This window comes from Megalobrama amblycephala, linkage group LG19, assembly GCF_018812025.1.
Source record: "Megalobrama amblycephala isolate DHTTF-2021 linkage group LG19, ASM1881202v1, whole genome shotgun sequence".
In the NCBI taxonomy this organism is placed as follows: domain Eukaryota; kingdom Metazoa; phylum Chordata; class Actinopteri; order Cypriniformes; family Xenocyprididae; genus Megalobrama; species Megalobrama amblycephala.
Genome location: NC_063062.1, coordinates 251,614 through 269,665, shown reverse-complemented (window position 1 = coordinate 269,665; position 18,052 = coordinate 251,614). Strand labels below are relative to the sequence as shown.

Sequence of the window (18,052 nt, the reverse complement as noted above, 5' to 3'; positions counted from 1 at the left end):
TAACCGCCGACATTGATTTATTCTCTTGTTTTGTCTGAAGGAAACAGTAAAGTTTGGCTGTGAGACGAACGCAAGCATGAATTCATCTGCAACAAATAAAAGAAAGACACAGCAGCAGAATCTTGTCATTAATTTATTTAAGTTTTGAGTGATTTGTACAGTGCAGGTTTACAGTTAATCATGAACATTCAGAGGTCATTTGGTCAGTTTCTTCACCAGCTCCAGCTCCTCCACCGGCTTCCACTGCTGGTTAATCGTCATCAGCTGAAAGGAAACAGATCGGTTAATGTTTCTCGTGTTTATTACTTTTCATCAGGTTCCTCATCTTCCTTCATCTGATGTTATCTGATGCTTCAAACCAAAAGCATTTCTATTATCAGCTCACGCATTCACTGGGAATCGAACACGACCGTTGCTCTTCTGTTTGAGCTCCAGATCTTAAATTAAACATTAACCAGCATTAAATTACTGACTTTACTGTCACACAAGTGGTTAAAATCAACACAACCCGTCAGTCCTGATCTATGAAACACACATTATGAACAATAAAGTCGTTTACCTTCTGTGGTTTCGATGGATCGAGCATCTCCCATGGCTCTGGATTTCTTGTCTTGTTTAAACTATGAAAGTCAATATTATATGTTGAATATTATTTCATATTGTAACTAGTAAAACATTAAGTAGCCGAGTTCAGCACTTTATATTGACTAATAATAATGTTTATTATTAACCACACTGATGAATTAATTAAACATTATTATTAATAACCCCATAATAAAGATAAAGTTCCTCACATGACGTCCGGTTTGGTCAGTAAGAAGTAAATCGAGGCTGTCGCTGCTCCAAGTGCTGCACAACCGACAAACCCAATCAAAGGAATTAACTAGAAAAATTCAAGAAAAATAAGTGAAACAGGTGTAGTCATGTAATAATCCAGAGGAGATGCTGCTGATGATGATGATGATAAGTCTTCCTCACCTCCTTCCTTTTCTTGAGCATCTGAACAAACCCTCCGAACATCTTTCACAGTGAGGCTTCCTACAGAAAACAATATTCAAAATGATTATTTTCCATTCAGAGTGTCTCAGAGTCACAGATGAACAAATACATCAGTGATGATGATGATGATGATGATGATGGTGGTGATGGAGAGAGTGAACTGACCTGCTGAAGTTGTGCTGAAGATGCAGCATCATTCTGACTGTTGTTTATATACCACAATAGAGACGGGTTTGATGGCACGTACACACACCCACACACACACATACACACCCATCTCACGCGCTTCACCTTCATACTGAAACTATGATGACCGCAGCTGTGCTGTCAGCGCCCTCTGCTGGACTCAATGTCAATCTGCCTCACAAAACACAAGAAAGTAGAAATTATGACTTTAAGTGTTTTGAAATCGGCCATCACTAAATAAGTCGTTATTTTGGGTTTTTTTTTGGCGCACCGAAAATATTCTCGTGGCTTTATAATATTAATATTGAACCACTGTACTCACATGAACTGATTTAAATATGTTTTTAGTACATTAATGGATCTTGAGAGAGGAAATGTCATTGCTGGCTATGCAGGCCTCACTGAGCCATCGGATTTCATCAAAAATATCTTAATTTGTGTTCTGAAGATTAACGAAGGTCTTGAGGGTAAGTAATAAATGACAGAATTTTCATTTTTGGGTGAACTAACCCATTAAAAAGTCATTTTTGACATATTATGACGTACCAAGTCATTATGAGATTAAACAAAAAATAAATTAAAATCATAATTATGAGATTAAAATGTCATAATTTCAATTTTCTCGATTTCACAGACAGGGGTTAGATTAAGCCAGGATTAGGCATTAGTTTAAATACCGGTAATTAGATTTCTATAAACGTGCCTTGGTGTGCGTTTTAAGACAAAACAATGTCATTGATATATTTTAATATGTCCAAGTTGCTTTCAGTTGCTTCAAAAACATTGTTTTGTTATACTGGTTGAAAGTCTCTTCACATCCCGATAGCAAGCATTAAATTAGGTGTTCTACATATTGTCTGTGGAAGGCGAAGGACCATAAAATGTTTGTCCAATCATATCCCTCGTTCCGAGGGCTACAATAGGATGTCCTACCTGCCTGTCAACGTATGTATTTACATACCTTTGCGCACCGTGTTCGCGCAGACATCACACGTCATCAGCGCGTCTCACACGTCATCAGAGTTAAGACAGACGCCAAACAAAACTGCAGCCGCTCATTACAGTTCCTCCTGAACCAAAACATCAAGCTTCTGCTGCTTTCATAACTGCCGAAAAATAACCCGTGACACTCGGAGCGGTTCGTGACTCGAATTTAAGTGTTTCAATGGCAACACCATCAACTCTGAAATGAATCTGCAGCAGTCAGGTGTACAGGAAAGTGCTCGTAAAGTTGTTTATGTTCATTATTATTGTAATGTTCGTGTGTTTAGGAGGAGGCGTGGCTTTGGAGGCGCTCTGAAGGGAGTGTGGGATCTTCATTCAAAGCTAGCTCGCTATCCTCTCCGAAAATGACCTACCTTATCTTTAAAACAGATCAAACAATCATTTTAGTCCATGGCTTATGTTGTCTGTGAAACCGGGGGAACATGCCATAATTAAGACTTACCAAAGCATGATTTGTTTTGTTCTTATGTGGCGTAAACGGGCTCCATACTATACTCTAGCACAATCGAATAATATCTCAGCAAACACACGTTTCAACAAGTTTCTAACAACATTCACTGGCATTTCTCCGTTATGTGTGTGAATGACGTCACTTACATTGTTCTTCTGCTTACCACGTCACATCTCAAAAAGGCGCCTTTTTAAATTTCAAATGTTGACGGTTGGTCGTCTGAGGAGAATCTGCGGCGGTTTATCGAGCTGTGAGTTTTTATTTCAATGATATTATAAATAATGAAAAACCTTCATTTTGGATTTTATTTCAAGGTTCTGTTTACAAACCGAGTGAATACACGCGCTATTGGTTGTTTTTATTTGTGCATATAGCTCGTTCATTTAATCAGCTACATTAACGGTCTAGCCCAAAATTAATTATTTTATTATCTACACTGCCCTCCAAAAGTTTGGAAACGCCCTAGAAAAGTGGTGTTTTGGACCATATTGGCATGAATCCTTTTTAATTTGTGATAATTTTGCACTGATAAGGGACAACACAAACTAAGAAAATATATTTTATTATATAAACAGTTTATACATAGAAAAAATAATAATTTTCGATTCATCAAAATATCCACCATTAGCAGCTATCTGACCTAAACTGGGTTATAATTGGTTCATTGTATTCCAAACTTAATTGGCAATCAGTTGTTGAAGCTATTAAGGTGTGCTGACCCAAACCTGGGCCAAGTTTAAACCAGTAACCAGCATCACAGCTGGCAAAGGGGCATATTGCCATTATTATGTAATCAAAATGAAAATTATTATTGCTGGTCTTCAATGATGATGTCAATTTACTTTAATGTATTTGCACCAAAAAATGATATGGATTTATGCTGATATTGTCCAAAATCACACTTTGCCAGGGGTGTTTCCAAACTTTTGGAGGGCAGTATATATCAGAAATTATATATTAGTCTTCTATAGGACATGTTTTTTTAACAGTATTTCATTTCATATTTTTTATCAGTATTTTAAAAGGTATAAAGTTATGCATTATAATAAACAAAAGTCAAATGTCAATATCATTACAATACCGTTAGGGTTAGTTAATGGCACTTTACACAACATATTGTTTCACAGTAGCTTTTACTGAGAGCTTCACAAACCCCAAACTCAACAGCAGTCAGCAAAAACTCAAGAAATGCTATTTTTGGACCAGTTAGGAGTTTTTTTTCTCATGACATTTCATTTTGTACTCCACTCTTTACTTCAAAAATGAATAAAACAGGACATTTGTACACAAATCACAAACATACTTTTATTGTATATCTTTTTAATAGAGACATGAGGGAAAGTGTTGCTTAAGTTGTTCAGGACTCAGTGATGGACTCAAAGCCTGAAGCGCCTTCAGAAAATACTCCTGCCTCACACAGGAAACATCGAGTCCTTCCTCACGCAGGGCCAGAAGAGCCGCCTGAGAGAGACACAGAAGAGTCCTGATTATCCTGCTTCAGGACAGAAAGGAAATGATCAAATCCTTACGGCGAGTGTGAGCTTTACCTCTTTGCACAGGTTTTCTAGATCAGCTCCAGAGAAGCGCTCTGTTTGAGCAGCCAGATCCTGCAAACACACGTCCTGATGCAGCGGGACGCCTTTAGTGCAGATCTGCAGCACGGCCAGACGACCCTGTTCACGAGACATCAGAGAACATGTGAGTCACCGTGAAATCAAAATTGACACCACCAGCCAACCATCCAATCAATTTCCCACAGACAAAATCAAGCCCCGCCCTACATTTGTTCTTGTTTGAGAAGCATTTCACTCGGATATACGACACAATAGAGAAGGAAAGATGAGCGCAACTTCCCTTTAATGCTGACTTTAAAAACATCATGAAAGCTTATTTGTTATAATTCTTACTGGTCTTAATGGGAACAGTAATTTTTTTCTTGTTCAATAGCGTTTAACTTGGAAATATGTCACAACATGATAGTAAAGTCTTTTGTCTTTTCTTCTCTATTGTGCCGTATATCCGAGTGAAACGCTTGTAAACAAATGTAGGGCGGGGCTTGATTTTGTCTGTGGGGAATTGATTGGATGGTTGTGGTTTACTATTGGTGGATCTCATGTGAGTGACAGGTTGCCCCGCCCTCATCATCAGAGAAGAGAAGAGATGCTGCAAGAGGAAGATATTCTGATTCAAGATTGAGGAACATGAATTTAACACAATAATGATGATGTGCAGCGATAAATCGTTTAGAATAAACACTGAAATATTGTATTAAAAAAACGGTCAATTTTGATTTCAAGCTGACTTTAAACCAGTGAAATGAGTGTGGCTATCTGCAGCTCACCTCAAGGTCTGGAGGAGGAACGTATATAATCTGGTCGAGTCGGCCGGGTCTGAGCAGAGCGCTGTCCAGAACATCTGCTCTGTTAGTGGCAGCCACAATCAAAACATCCTTATTACACACTTCCTGGAGTTCCATCTGAAATCACATGTGTTAACATCACTTATACAGCGATTGAAAATTATCACATCCAAACACAATCTTCCTTTTTCTTTGAAGTTTAAATCAGCATAAACTGAAGTCAGTACAACACACAGCAAAATATATATTTTTTGTTTTCATTTAAAGGATTAGTTCAGTTCAGAATGAAAATTTCCTGATAATTTACTCTCCTCCATGTCATCCAAGATGTTCATGTCTTTCTTTCTTCAGTGGAAAAGAAATGAAGGTTTTTGAGGGATTTTTCTCCATATAGTGGACTTCACTGGGGTTCAACGGGTTGAAGGTCCAAATGTCAGTTTCAGTGCAGCTTCAAAGAGCTCTACATGATCCCAGACGAGGAATAAGAGTCTCATCTAGAGAAACCATCGGATATTTACTAAAAAAAATAAACATTATATACTTTTTTTTATACATTATATACACTGCTCTGCAATGCTCCACGCATGACGTAATCATGTTGGAAAGGTCACGCGTGACATAGGAGGAAGTACCGATCCAGTGTTTACAAAGTGAACGTCAAAGACTAAGTCAAACGGCCTTTACAATAAAAGGTAAAACAACGATGTTGGATGATTTTGAAGTTGGAGGAGAAAATGAGATGGAGTTTTACTGCGGTACTTCCTCCTACGTCACGCGTGACCTTTCTAACATGATTACGTCATGCGTGGAGCATCACAGAGCAGTGCAAGACGAGCATTTGTGGTTAAAAAGTGTATAAATGTTTATTTTTTTTAGAAAATGCCCGATGGTTTCTCTAGATAAGACTCTTATTCCTCGTCTGGGATCATGTAGAGCTCTTTGAAGCTGCACTGAAACTGACATTTGGACCTTCAACCCGTTGAACCCCAGTGAAGTCCACTATATGGAGAAAAATCCCTCAAAAACCTTCATTTCTTTTCCACTGAAGAAAGAAAGACATGAACATCTTGGATGACATGAGGGTGAGTAAATTATCAGGAAACTTTCTCTGACCTGATGTATTCTGGCTTCCTCCTGCTCTCCTCCCTCTAACTGAGCGATCTTTCTGCCGTTGCTCCGCCTCTCCACGGTCCGAATTCCCACCCCGTCCAGCTCGGTCAGCAGAACAGACAGAACCTGCGACTGCACACTGTGAGAGGAAGCGCTGTCCGCTCGAGAGCCCACCATACTGTCGATCTCGTCCAGGAACACGATGGAGGGCGCACATGCACGCGCTTGAGCAAACAACTGACGGAGAGACAGAAACATCCATCATATCATTTCCATCAAGGTCGAGCATGCTGGGATGCTTCTGTGTGATGTCAGACCTGTGCAAGTGTTTTCTCGGAGTCTCCCACGTACGGAGAGAACAGCTCGGCTCCGCTGAGGGAGAGGAAGGTGCAGTGAGATGAAGAAGCTGCTGCTTTCACCAGCGTCGTCTTTGCGCAGCCGGGCGGCCCGTACAGCAACACTCCTCTGGGCCGAGAGACGCCCAACCGCACGAATGCTTCTGGAAACCTCATGGGCCACTCGATGCTCTGAACACACGTCAGACGGTAAGAAAACTTGCCTGAGCTAGCCCTTTATTGCTAACATGGTGAACTCTTTTACCTGTTTGAGTTTGAGCTTCACGCCCTCCAGCCCTCCGATCTGCTCCCAGCTGATGGGTCTGAAGTCAGTCGCTCCGATGCTGCTCCTCAAACACGACGGCTGCACGTGCCGCAGCGCTCGCAGGAAGTGCTGCATCGACACCGACTCGCTCGCTCCCGCCTGAACCACGACAGCTCATCATCACAACTCTCAACGGGAGATTTTATTGTTAAAATATAAGATCGGTGATTCTACCTGCGAGTGTCGCATGGCCTGCAGCGCCGCCTCTCTACTGAGCGCGCTCAGATCCGCCCCAACGTAGCCACAGGTCATTTCAGCAACAGCATTCAGATCGACATCAGCGGAGAGCGGCATCTCTCGGCACACGCACTGCAAAATACTGCGCCTCTGCAGCAGCGAGGGAACGCCGATGATCACCTGCCGGACGATAAAATGGCTTATAGGTAAATATCCACCTCGACTCCAGCGCTCGTTGTCTTAAAGGCCCTGTTTAAACCTGGTGTTAAGAAGCGTTTTGGTCGATCGGATCACAAGTAGACGGAGACACATACACCTGGTGTTTTGATCCGTCTCTTTTGTTCACTTTAAACCATTTCTGTCCTGATTTCTTCAAGGGGAGGGTCTATAGGCGGGTAAACGTATGGGCCTTTTCAGATCTTTCGATCTAATGGACAAAATAAACTCGCGCAATTTACATATGAACGTGCGGAGATGACGGAAAAACATACGATCACAATCAACTTCAGTTTCTGCTCTGACAGCTGCAAGATCACGACGAACGCTGAGAAATCAGGAATGGAGAGAGAACATTGTGTTTGGTACATTTTCAGTCTTCAAACCAAACTTGGGTTTTCAGACGACAAAGTTTGAATCCCGTCCGGCTCGTGTGCTTCCCATAATGGTCAGTAGGCGGTCTTTAGCGCAGTTCGAATGTACTACCAAAGCAATCCGGTCGAATGTGTTTTCGATGACCTCTGGAGGTGGACGAGCTCAGTGTTTCACACCCAGTTTTCACCTGTATTTAGCGCGTCCATTGTGATCCGATCGACTAAAACACATCTTAAAGGGTAAGTTCACTCAAAAATGAAAATAATGTCATTAATTACTCTCCCTCATGTCGTTCCACACCCGTAAGACCTTCGTTCATCTTCAGAACACAAATTAAGATATTTTTGATGAAATCCGATGGCTCAGTGAGGCCTGAGCAATGACATTTCCTCTCTCAAGATCCATTAATGTACTAAAAACATATTTAAATCAGTTCATGTGAGTACAGTGGTTCTATATTAATATTATAAAGCCACGAGAATATTTGTGGTGCGGCAAAAAAACAAAATAACGACTTATTTAGTGATGGCCGATTTCAAAACACTGCTTCAGGAAGCTTCGGAGCGTTATGAATCTTTTGTGTCGAATCAGCGGTTCGGAGCCCCAAAGTCACGTGATTTCAGCAGTTTGACACGCGATCCGAATCATGATTCGACACACTGATTCATAACGCTCCGAAGCTTCCTGAAGCAGTGTTTTGAAATCGGCCATCACTAAATAAGTCGTTATTTTGTTTTTTTTGGCGCACCAAAAATATTCTCGTGGCTTTATAATATTAATATTGAACCACTGTACTCACATGAACTGATTTAAATATGTTTTTAGTACATTAATGGATCTTGAGAGAGGAAATGTCATTGCTCAGGCCTCACGGAGACATCGGATTTCATCAAAAATATCTTAATTTGTGTTCTGAAGATGAACGAAGGTCTTACGGGTGTGGAACGGCATGAGGGAGAGTAATTAATGACATTATTTTCATTTTTGGGTGAACTAACACTTTAATACCAGGTGGAAATAAGGCCATAAAGTATCCCATTACGTTGGGATAAACAGCTGCCAATCAAACTAAATCACAAACCATTTTAGATCTTTTTGCAAACCTGTTTGATTCGTTCGCAAGTTTGCCATTTCTAAACACCATACATGATTGCCGACATATTATCAGGGAAAATTACTCTCAGTCCCTGAATTACCTCTCTGTCGAACCTCCCGGGTCTCCTGAGCGCCGGGTCGAGAGCGTCTGGTTGGTTTGTGGCTCCGATGATGACGAAACCCTCATGACTGCCGATGGCGTCCATTAACGTCAGCAGCTGCGCGACGAGGCGGTTCTCTGGAGCGCCGCTGCTCCCCGTCCGCCTCGGGCACAGGGAGTCGATCTCGTCGATGAGCAGAACGCACGGACCCTCCTCCGCTTCCGCCCGGGCCTGATCGAACATCCGCCGAAGGTTCTCCTCGCTCTCTCCGGGTCGAGATCCCGTGACTTCCGGCCCGTTCACAGTCACTAGCGTGGCCCCGATGTCCTTTGCGGCGCAGCGCACCAGAAGGGTCTTCCCGACGCCGGGCGGCCCGATCAGAAGCAGCCCTCGTGGGCACGACAGGCCCAGCTGCCGCAGAGTCCCCGGGTAACGCAAAGGAAAGGTGATCATTTCCTTCAGCGAGGCGTAAACATCCTCCAAGCCGCCCAGAGCCGACACCGAGACCTGGAGCCGCTGCCTCTCCAGGTGTTTCACGGTCTGTATCACGCTGACGTCCACACGGGTTCTAGCTGTAACCAGACCAGCTTTCTGTGAGCCCGAGTTCACCTTCTCAACCAACACAAACCTGATCTCCGCTTTCGCCCAAGACAGATCCACTAAGTGACCCTCGTGGACGTAAAGACCTTGGAGCAGCTGCTGAACGCTCTGCTCGGGAACCTTCCTCTTGTGTCCCGGACTTTGCACAAACACTTTCACAGTCACACAGGAGAGTTTCAGGAGGCATTTCAGTGGTTTGATTTGCGGCGGGTCGACCGTGAGTCCGGTGAGCGCTTGTGTACTGAGATCTGGTGTGGCACACTGGGTGCTGATTTGCAGATATCCGTCTGCGAGGTCCAGTCGGGGCCATGCGGTGCAGAGACACGTCCCCTGCAGAACCCGGATCAGAACCGGAGAGCCCAACCTCAGTCCTAACCTGGACATCAGAGTCGGGCCCATCCGACAGCGCTGCGTGTCTGAGTCCACGGCATCTCGCGGCAGAACTTTCAGACCCTCCATGTACGTCATCTCAAAAACCTGCAGGTGAACAACAGCTCAGCTTCAATGAAAGCCAAAGGACTGACGCCTGCTAAAGGTGAGAGAAGACGCATGAGAAGACCAGAGGAACCAAGTGCAGAAACCAGTTTATTGGTTAAATATTAGCTCACGGGTATTACACACATTAAAAGATTAGTTCACTTTCAAATTAAATTTTCCTGATAATTTACTCATCTCTTACTATTCCTCATCTGGAAGTCCACTATAAGGAGAAAAATCCTGGAATGTTTTCATCAAAAACCTTCATTTCTTTTCGACTGACGAAAGAAAGACATGAACATCTTGGATGACATGGAGGAGAGTAAATTATCAGGAAAATTTAATTTGAAAGTGAACTAATCCTTTAATGTTTTGTTTCTTTTACATAAAGTATGCAACTTCACATGGCTCAAAATAATGATGAAAATACATTTTACATTAGCATAAACTATTCCCTCTGCATAAAATAACAGTGGACAAAATAATCATGCACATCTTAATGCACGCTATGTTTTATTGTTATTTTTGTATTATGTCAAACAGCAGGATGAAAACTAATACTTTCTACATATCAGTTAATGGACACACATTAATTTAATAAGTACTGAGCATAAAAAATATATATGTACCTATGTCCAAAAGTGGCATATATGTCAGAAAGACAGCAGCACACAAAGATTCAGACACAAAAACAAAATATCCACATTCATATCAAACACTTTGTTGTTGTTTTCTTACCCAGACTCGAACTCATGGATTAATATTAATCAAATCAGCATTACAGAGTTTCCTCAACGTGCTGTAATGAACACAAACATCACGTGTCCTCTCTGTCTTCTTCTCTGCTGCGTCACACGGTGAAGGACACGCAGCGACACCTGCTGGACTGGATACAGTGGAAATATGTGACAGAAAACCTTGACATTCTAATATAAAATAAGAATGATTCTAACAACATTAATAACTATAAATAAAACATTAAATATAAATATAATAATATATACACTACCATTCAAAATTTTGGAAGCATTACTATTTTTAATGTTTATTTTTAATGTTTTCGAAAGAAGTCTCTTCTGTTCATCAAAAATACAGAAAAAAAACTAATATTGTAAAATATTATTACAATTTAAAATAATGGTTTTCTATGTGAATATATAGTAAAATATAATTTATTCCTGTGATCAAAGCTGAATTTTCAGCATCATTACTCCAGTCTTCAGTGTCACATGATCCTTCAGAAATCATTCTGATATGATGATTTATTACAAATGTTGTGCTGCTTAATATTTTTTTATAACGTGATAATTCTTTCAGGATTCTTTGATGAATAAAAAGTTTAAAAATATCAGCATTTATTTAAATTAAATCTTTTGTAACAATATACACTACTGTTCATAAGTTTGGGGTCAGTAATTTTTTTTCTTTCTTTTTTTTTGGAAGAAATTAATACTTTTATTAAGCACGGATGTGTTTAATTTGATAAAAAGTGATAGTAAAGATTTATATTGTTAGAAAATATTTCTATTTTGAATAAATGCTGTTCTTTTTGACCATTTATTCATCGATGAATCCTGAAAACAGTATCACAGTTTCAAAAAAATATTAAGCAACAAAACTGTTTCCAACATTGATAATAACTGAGTATCAAATCATCATATCAGAATGATTTCTGAAGGATCATGTGACACTGAAGACTGGAGTAACGATGCTGAAAATTCAGCTTTGATCACAGAAAAAAATTATATTTTAAAGTATGTTCAAATAGAAAACCATTATTTTAAATTTTAATAATATTTCTATTTCTAATATTACTGGGGTTTTTTCTGTATTTTTGATCAAATAAATGCAGGCTTGATGAGCATAAGAGACTTCTTTCGAAAACATTAAAAATAAACATTAAAAATAGTAATGTTTCCAAACTTTTGAATGGTAGTGTATATATTATTATATTTATATTTAATGTTTTATTTATAGTTATTAATGTTGTTAGAATCATTTTTATTTTATATTATTTAGAATGTCAAGGTTTTCTGCTTTCTGTTTTCTTTCAAAAACATTAAAAATAGTAATGTTTCCAAACTTTTGAATGGTAGTGTATATAAAAACAGTTCATGAAAGAAAAAAAGAATAACTTTCCTTCTAATAGAAAACTAGTGAATATATTCGCGAGGCCACAAACACGAAAAGCGCGCGCTGGTGAATCGAATGGAAATGACCTTCAATGCAAAATATTCCTGTATTCACCATAAACAACTTTAGCAATGTTGCCAACTGAGGTAAAATTTCTTAAGCACTTTTGAGAGGGAACTGTGAGAACGTGATGTTTTGAGAGAAATGATGGTTGGTGAAAACCTGTTTGATTGTATTTCTGTAAGTTTATCCTGATCTTCATCTAAACCGATATGTTGTTTTGGAAATTATGTCCATTTGCAGCGCCTCTGTCTCCCTTATGAAGCACGTGAAACGGTATTTATACGTGAATAATGTGTTTAAAGTGTCGAACAAAACAACTCTTTGTTTTTTTTTTCTCCTCGAGTCTGGCGTTTATTGACTCATGAACACGTTTTGCAGTTGTGCACTGTACAATGGGGTTTAGTTTTTTAAGTTATTATCTTTATATAATATGTTTATATATTAATGTATTCTATAAATTAAGATATTAGTTAAAGTAAGCATGAAACGGAAGCTGAGCTCGTGTTTTCTTCTCTATTGCGCCGTATATCCGAGTGAAACGCTTCTCAAACAAGAACAAATGTAGGGCGGGGCTTGATTTTGTCTGTGAGGCGCATCTCAAAGAATTACGATTTTAGTTGAGTTTCATCATGTTTTCTGCTGTTAAGTAAGAGCGGTGTGCAGGTTTAAATCATTCAGGCTGTAACACTGCGTTTCATCCTGCAGGTGGAGCCAAACTTCAGAGAATCACTAGAGATTGAAAAATCATTTTGGCTCATTGTGCGAAAAACCAAAACAAAAAATGTAAAAAAGGTAATAATGATTATAGCCCCCACTAAATGTAATTTCCCATCAGTCTTATTTTTGTACATTTGCTTTTTTCCATATAGGAATACTTTCATCAATTTTGAAGTATGAACACATTCCTCTGCAAAACACACACTGTAAAACAGAATTGTTGGTTTAACTTAAAAAAAAAAAAGTAAGTTACCTGCTTGCCTTAATTTTAAGTTAATTAAAATTAAAAATTTGAGTTAACACAATGAAACCGATTGGTGTAATCAGCAGAAACTCAAAATACTGTAAAATATCTGAACTACGTTAATTATCTTAGTTGATTTGACAAAAGAAAAAATGTGATAACGAATCATGAAAATAATTTTTTACAGTGCAGAATAAGTGCAATTGGTGCCCAGCTGAACTATATTCTTCCAGAATCCATCAGCAATAAATTAATCCATTTGAAGCTTTAATAAACAGCCTACTTAATAACTAGTCGTGTTGATTTTGCTCTCTGCTTATCGTTCGATTCTTTTTGATATTGTGTGTTTCAGAACGTGTGTGAGAGTTCTGGACGTGTTCTGCAGAGATCAGGCGGTCATGGCGCTGGTTCTCCTCTAGAGGAGACAGTGAGAAGGTCACAGGAGTTGGAGCATGCAGACCGACCGCATACTTCTGCTCATCTATTGTTCAGGTTTATGTCATTTCAACATGAAACCACAAAACGAAACTCTAATACATTAAGAGAATTCTTTATTGACATATATATATATATATATAAATAATATTATAAAAAATTAATAATTACATAATACAGTATATACATTTATTTATTTTAAATGCTAATTATTTATTTATTATAAATATATGTATTCATTATCATTTATTGATGCTCAACTATTGTTCAGGTTTATGTAACTGCAGCATGAAACTAATGCATAAAAGAATTCTTTATTGACACGTCATCGTTCCACAGCAGCTCTACAGAAAATCATGATGTCAGTGTTTATTTCTTCATGCCTTATAGTTGCATTTAGCAGATTAGAGCTGGATAATTGATAATATAGTTGACAAAATAAAAAATCAGGCATGTTTTGCGTATGTGAATAAAGTTAGATGTAATATAACCGTGCAATAATACAGTTTACATTTTTGTGAGGATATAAATCTTTGTTAATGTCAGTTCAAAACACAATTGTTCATTGTTTATTTATGTTAGTTCACCATGCAACTAATGTTAACAGATACAATCTTTGATTTTATAACTGTATAAATGTGGTGTGGATTGTTCCTGAGATCTCAGTGGTCACGGATTGAGTTCAGGACAGTCTTGAGTGTTGATTTGATATTGTGTTATTAGTTCAGCCCAGAGGAAACACACAGTTAAATCAGCTCTGCTCAGAGTGCATATGGTCCCTCTCTAAATAGTGTTAAAGTAACACTGAAGCAGAGTTAAAGTTAATGAGATAATTAAGCAATTAATGAAGTAATGATTGCGCATTAGTGATGAACACCTGCTGTTAACAAGCAGAATCACTGAAGAAATAAGAAAAAACACTGTGACTTAAGTCACAGCCTTATTAATTGCTTAATTATCTCATTAAATTTAACTCTGCTTCAGTGTTACTTTAACACTATTTAGAGAGGGACCATATGCACTCTGAGCAGAGCTGATTTAACTCTGGGGATTTTACTGTGCATGATGTTTTTCAAAGCTCAGATGTGTTTAGTTAACGATCAGATGTTTCTCTAAAAGTCTTCAGGAGATGCACAATTATTTTTTTTTTAAGCCCATCCAATTCAATGCACATTTTGGGATATTGCATGGATGGAAACACCAATATACGGATAAAATGTGCATAAAAAACGTACGCACTCAGTTGAGACAGGTCCGATAAGAAGACAAATGCGCATAAACCATGACGGAAACACATTTACAGAATAAATCCCTCATGTGACTTTGACTATAGAATAACACAAGACGCAGCAACTTACATTTTTATTAGGGCTGATATTTTGCAGCAATTTCCCAGGAAGAGACATTTTTGTTCTTTTGAACACATGGGATGGAAACGCTGCTTTAATTGTGATTAGTTGAAAGTTAAATTCACAACTTTGGATGGAAACACAGCTGATGTCGAGATCTCATTACTATGGATGAAAGTAAGGAAACTTAAGTCTCATTTGGTCTCCATGCAATCTGGCGTGACTTTTGACTTGCAATGTTGCAAAAGCCAATTTTCCATCCGGATGAACTGTTGCTGTATCATTATCTAACGCTCAGAAGACGTGCTGCAGCGTGTGTCGTCGCCCGTGAGGCCTGCGTCGCATGCCGTGCCATCGATCTGCACTAATGCGTTCAGCCTCTTCAGTGAGTGTGTGAAGGTGTCTGCAGGTGAAGAGACGTGCCTGCGATCCAGCAGAACTCACGTGAGAACGCTCGACCTCAGCAAACACCTGCAGGAAGTGATTACAGGAGCTGCTTATCTGATCACAGATCACAAACATCAGACCGCAGCTCCAGTAGCGGCTGTGAACGGATCACACGCTCGCTAGTGATGGAGACAGCTAGTGATTAGAGTGTGTGTGTGTGTGTGTGATCAGTAGCACATACTCTCAGACTGACAGTGTAAATATTTAGTGGTTTCCAGGGCCGCTGAGCCACCGGGCGCATTAGTGAAATGCAGGGTGTCGCACATGTGAACATGAAGACATGTGAGACAGATATGTGCAGGAGCTCTCGGTCACCTGACAGGTGCAGGCGTGGTCTGCTGCAGCACGCATCCTTCACACGCTAACTCATTCTTAAATCTGGGCTGCGAGGCCTCGGGCGGAACACAAACATCATCGCTGAGGTTTGGCTGCTGTCGCTGTTTGCACATTCAGCCAGGAGTTTGTTCCCAAGACCTGATCAGCCCATCATAACTCTTGTCAGACGCTGTTTATGTGAATGTTTTCATGTGCTGCTGGCAGCGGAGAAATTAATTTTACCTTTAATCTTTACACTCGTTCATGATAATGATACACTAGAGAGGGAATATAAAGATCAAAAAAGCATTTTACATGATTCTAAATAAATCATCACTTATAAAAACATATGGTTATATAGCATGTTTATTTAATTTTTTTTACTTTTTGGACGGTACCAAACACTGCTAAAAAAATAATAATCTTTTTTTTGCTGCATGCAGGGTTATTATAGTTAGTCTATATATATATATATATTTGGGTCGAATTGGTTAAACGTCAGAGTTGGAAACGTCTTGAAAAAAAATTTTCTTTTTCCACAAATTTTGTATGTATGCAAATTGTATAATATCCAAACTTCACATCATTTCTAGTAATTGTGCAGTTATTGCGCATATTGTTTTTTTTCAGAAAGTTTTGGAATATCTCCCCAGATTTGTCACTACCGAAACACAATAATAAATAATTTAATAAGAAGGGTCACATTGACCTATTAAGATTTTGTTTACATCTACCTTGTTAATATATTTTTTGCTATTTTTTAAATAAGTTTGCACAGGTAAATCAATAACAATTACAACTTTAACAATATTTCAAGTGTAATTTATCAGATTTGTTGTATTTTGAATCCAATCTTTCTTTGTAAAAGTCATAAAGTTTATCAAATTGATTTCAAAGTGAAGGATTCATTAGTTTGAACCAAACACTATAATAACATCTGAGTCGATCATTCAATATACTTTATTTTTGACAAATCATCCCATGTTCTGGTAGTGACCACATCACATGACACAATTTAACTCACATACTAAAACACATTAAAATACTAATGATTTGCATAATTGTACTAAAATGTTGTTTATTTCCCCCAAATAAATGATTATGTGTTCACTTTTGTCACTACCGAAACAGTCATGACCGAAACATGTGGTGAAGTTTCGGTAGTGACAGTTTCCTATACCTTTGAGCCGCTCAAAGATGATAATGAGCACATGGTTATCTAACACAGTTCTGAACAGTTGAACACACATAAAAACTACATTTCATGGAATAACACCCAAAATAGTTTGCTTAATTGCAGAAAAAGGTGTTTGTTAGTGACGTTCCTTAAAGCTCTTCACAGATTTTCAGGATTTTGAACACATTTAACTCAGAATGATGATCTATCTGCTGTGAAAGAGAGGCTGTGAGAGGAATATTTCCTGATCAGAAATGCAGAAGTGTGTTAAAATCAGACTCAAACACACACTGTTCCGGTAGTGACGTGAACATGACACTATTTTTTTACATAAAGTTTCATGATATTAAAATAAATATATTTTTTAACTTCACTATCTTAAAAAAAAGAATCAAAAATATATTTTTAAAAACAACAATGGAAAAAACTGCAAAAATTATTTCAATTTCATTTTCACAAGTTGAAGTTTAGGGGTCAGGGTTCAGGACAGACTCCTCCCAACTGAAAGTACCCAATAAATGATGATTTTATATCTTACTGATATTTTAAATATTATTGTGGGATTCAACAGATAATAGAAGGATCTTAGTAAATATCTAAAATTTGAATACTTAAATGCTTTTTAAATGTGTTTTTGTTTGTGGGACAGCACCAGTTCTGCAGAATGTCCCTTATTTATATTCTGTTTATGCAGGTTAAGTTACAGAAGCATTCACAGTTTCTCTTCAGGAATGGCCGCTCAGATCTGATTGTTGAAGGTTAGCGGCGGCGCTTGATCCCGAGGCGTGATTGCAGCTCTGTCTAAACTCTCTTAGCCCCGGGCGCTCAATCTCTTCACCTTCACTTCCTCTCTGGTTTACAAGCTCTTCGCATGCACATCCATCGGCGAGCGGCGCAGAACCGGCCGGGCGAGTCTATGTGGCCTCGGGCTCCGGCGCTCTGCTCTTGCGTGAGGACGAGCTCTTTATCTCTGAGACGCTAATGACCCTCCATCTGCCCTGACAGCCGGCTTCTGCGCTTTGCACGCGTTTAGTGCGTCTCCTTGGGCGGACTGTCCTGTGGAGGCGTGTGTTTTTGGCTTTAAAGTCACCATGAAATCTAAAAGGACAATTCTTGTTTTTTGATTGAATATCGGTGCACATTATTATTAAAATCATGTTCCTCATAATCTTGAATCAGAATATCTTCCTCTTGCAGCATCTCTTCTCTTCTCTGATGACGAGGGCGGGGCAACCTGTCACTCACATGAGATCCACCAATAGCAAACCACAACCATCCAATCAATTCCCCACAGACAAAATCAAGCCCCGCCCTACATTTGTTCTTGTTTGAGAAGCGTTTCACTCTGATATACGACACAA

At 39.0% G+C, this 18,052-nt stretch overlaps 2 protein-coding genes and 1 long non-coding RNA gene across 5 annotated transcripts; 1 reads left to right on the top strand and 2 right to left on the bottom strand.

The window, feature by feature from the left end:
• Positions 1 to 120: 120 nt before the first annotated feature.
• On the bottom strand, positions 121 to 1,337 carry lg19h15orf48 (linkage group 19 C15orf48 homolog). The gene is made up of 5 exons (XM_048168171.1): positions 1,165 to 1,337; positions 979 to 1,038; positions 795 to 883; positions 560 to 620; positions 121 to 264 (listed from the first exon to the last, which is right to left on the bottom strand). The coding sequence occupies exons 2-5, from the start codon at positions 1,018 to 1,020 to the stop codon at positions 196 to 198; spliced, it is 261 nt and encodes an 86-aa protein (XP_048024128.1). The 5' UTR covers positions 1,021 to 1,038; positions 1,165 to 1,337; the 3' UTR covers positions 121 to 195.
• Positions 1,338 to 3,920: 2,583 nt separating this feature from the next.
• On the bottom strand, positions 3,921 to 10,698 carry spata5l1 (spermatogenesis associated 5-like 1). Of its 3 annotated transcripts, none has more exons than XM_048168167.1 (9): positions 10,550 to 10,698; positions 8,735 to 9,811; positions 6,945 to 7,127; positions 6,711 to 6,869; positions 6,428 to 6,637; positions 6,114 to 6,347; positions 4,983 to 5,117; positions 4,189 to 4,314; positions 3,921 to 4,102 (listed from the first exon to the last, which is right to left on the bottom strand). In XM_048168167.1, exons 2-9 carry the CDS (start codon positions 9,800 to 9,802, stop codon positions 3,962 to 3,964), a joined length of 2,256 nt encoding a protein of 751 aa, XP_048024124.1. In that variant the 5' UTR covers positions 9,803 to 9,811; positions 10,550 to 10,698; the 3' UTR covers positions 3,921 to 3,961. The 3 variants fall into 3 exon arrangements, with proteins under 3 accessions (XP_048024124.1, XP_048024125.1, XP_048024126.1); XM_048168168.1 differs by having other exon boundaries at positions 8,735 to 9,863; positions 10,550 to 10,657; XM_048168169.1 differs by having other exon boundaries at positions 8,735 to 9,860; positions 10,550 to 10,646.
• A 1,223-nt stretch (positions 10,699 to 11,921) lies between these two features.
• Positions 11,922 to 17,822, top strand: LOC125253915. The gene is made up of 3 exons (XR_007181569.1): positions 11,922 to 12,799; positions 13,321 to 13,460; positions 17,386 to 17,822. It is a non-coding gene; the product is annotated as an uncharacterized LOC125253915 (long non-coding RNA).
• Positions 17,823 to 18,052: the final 230 nt, after the last annotated feature.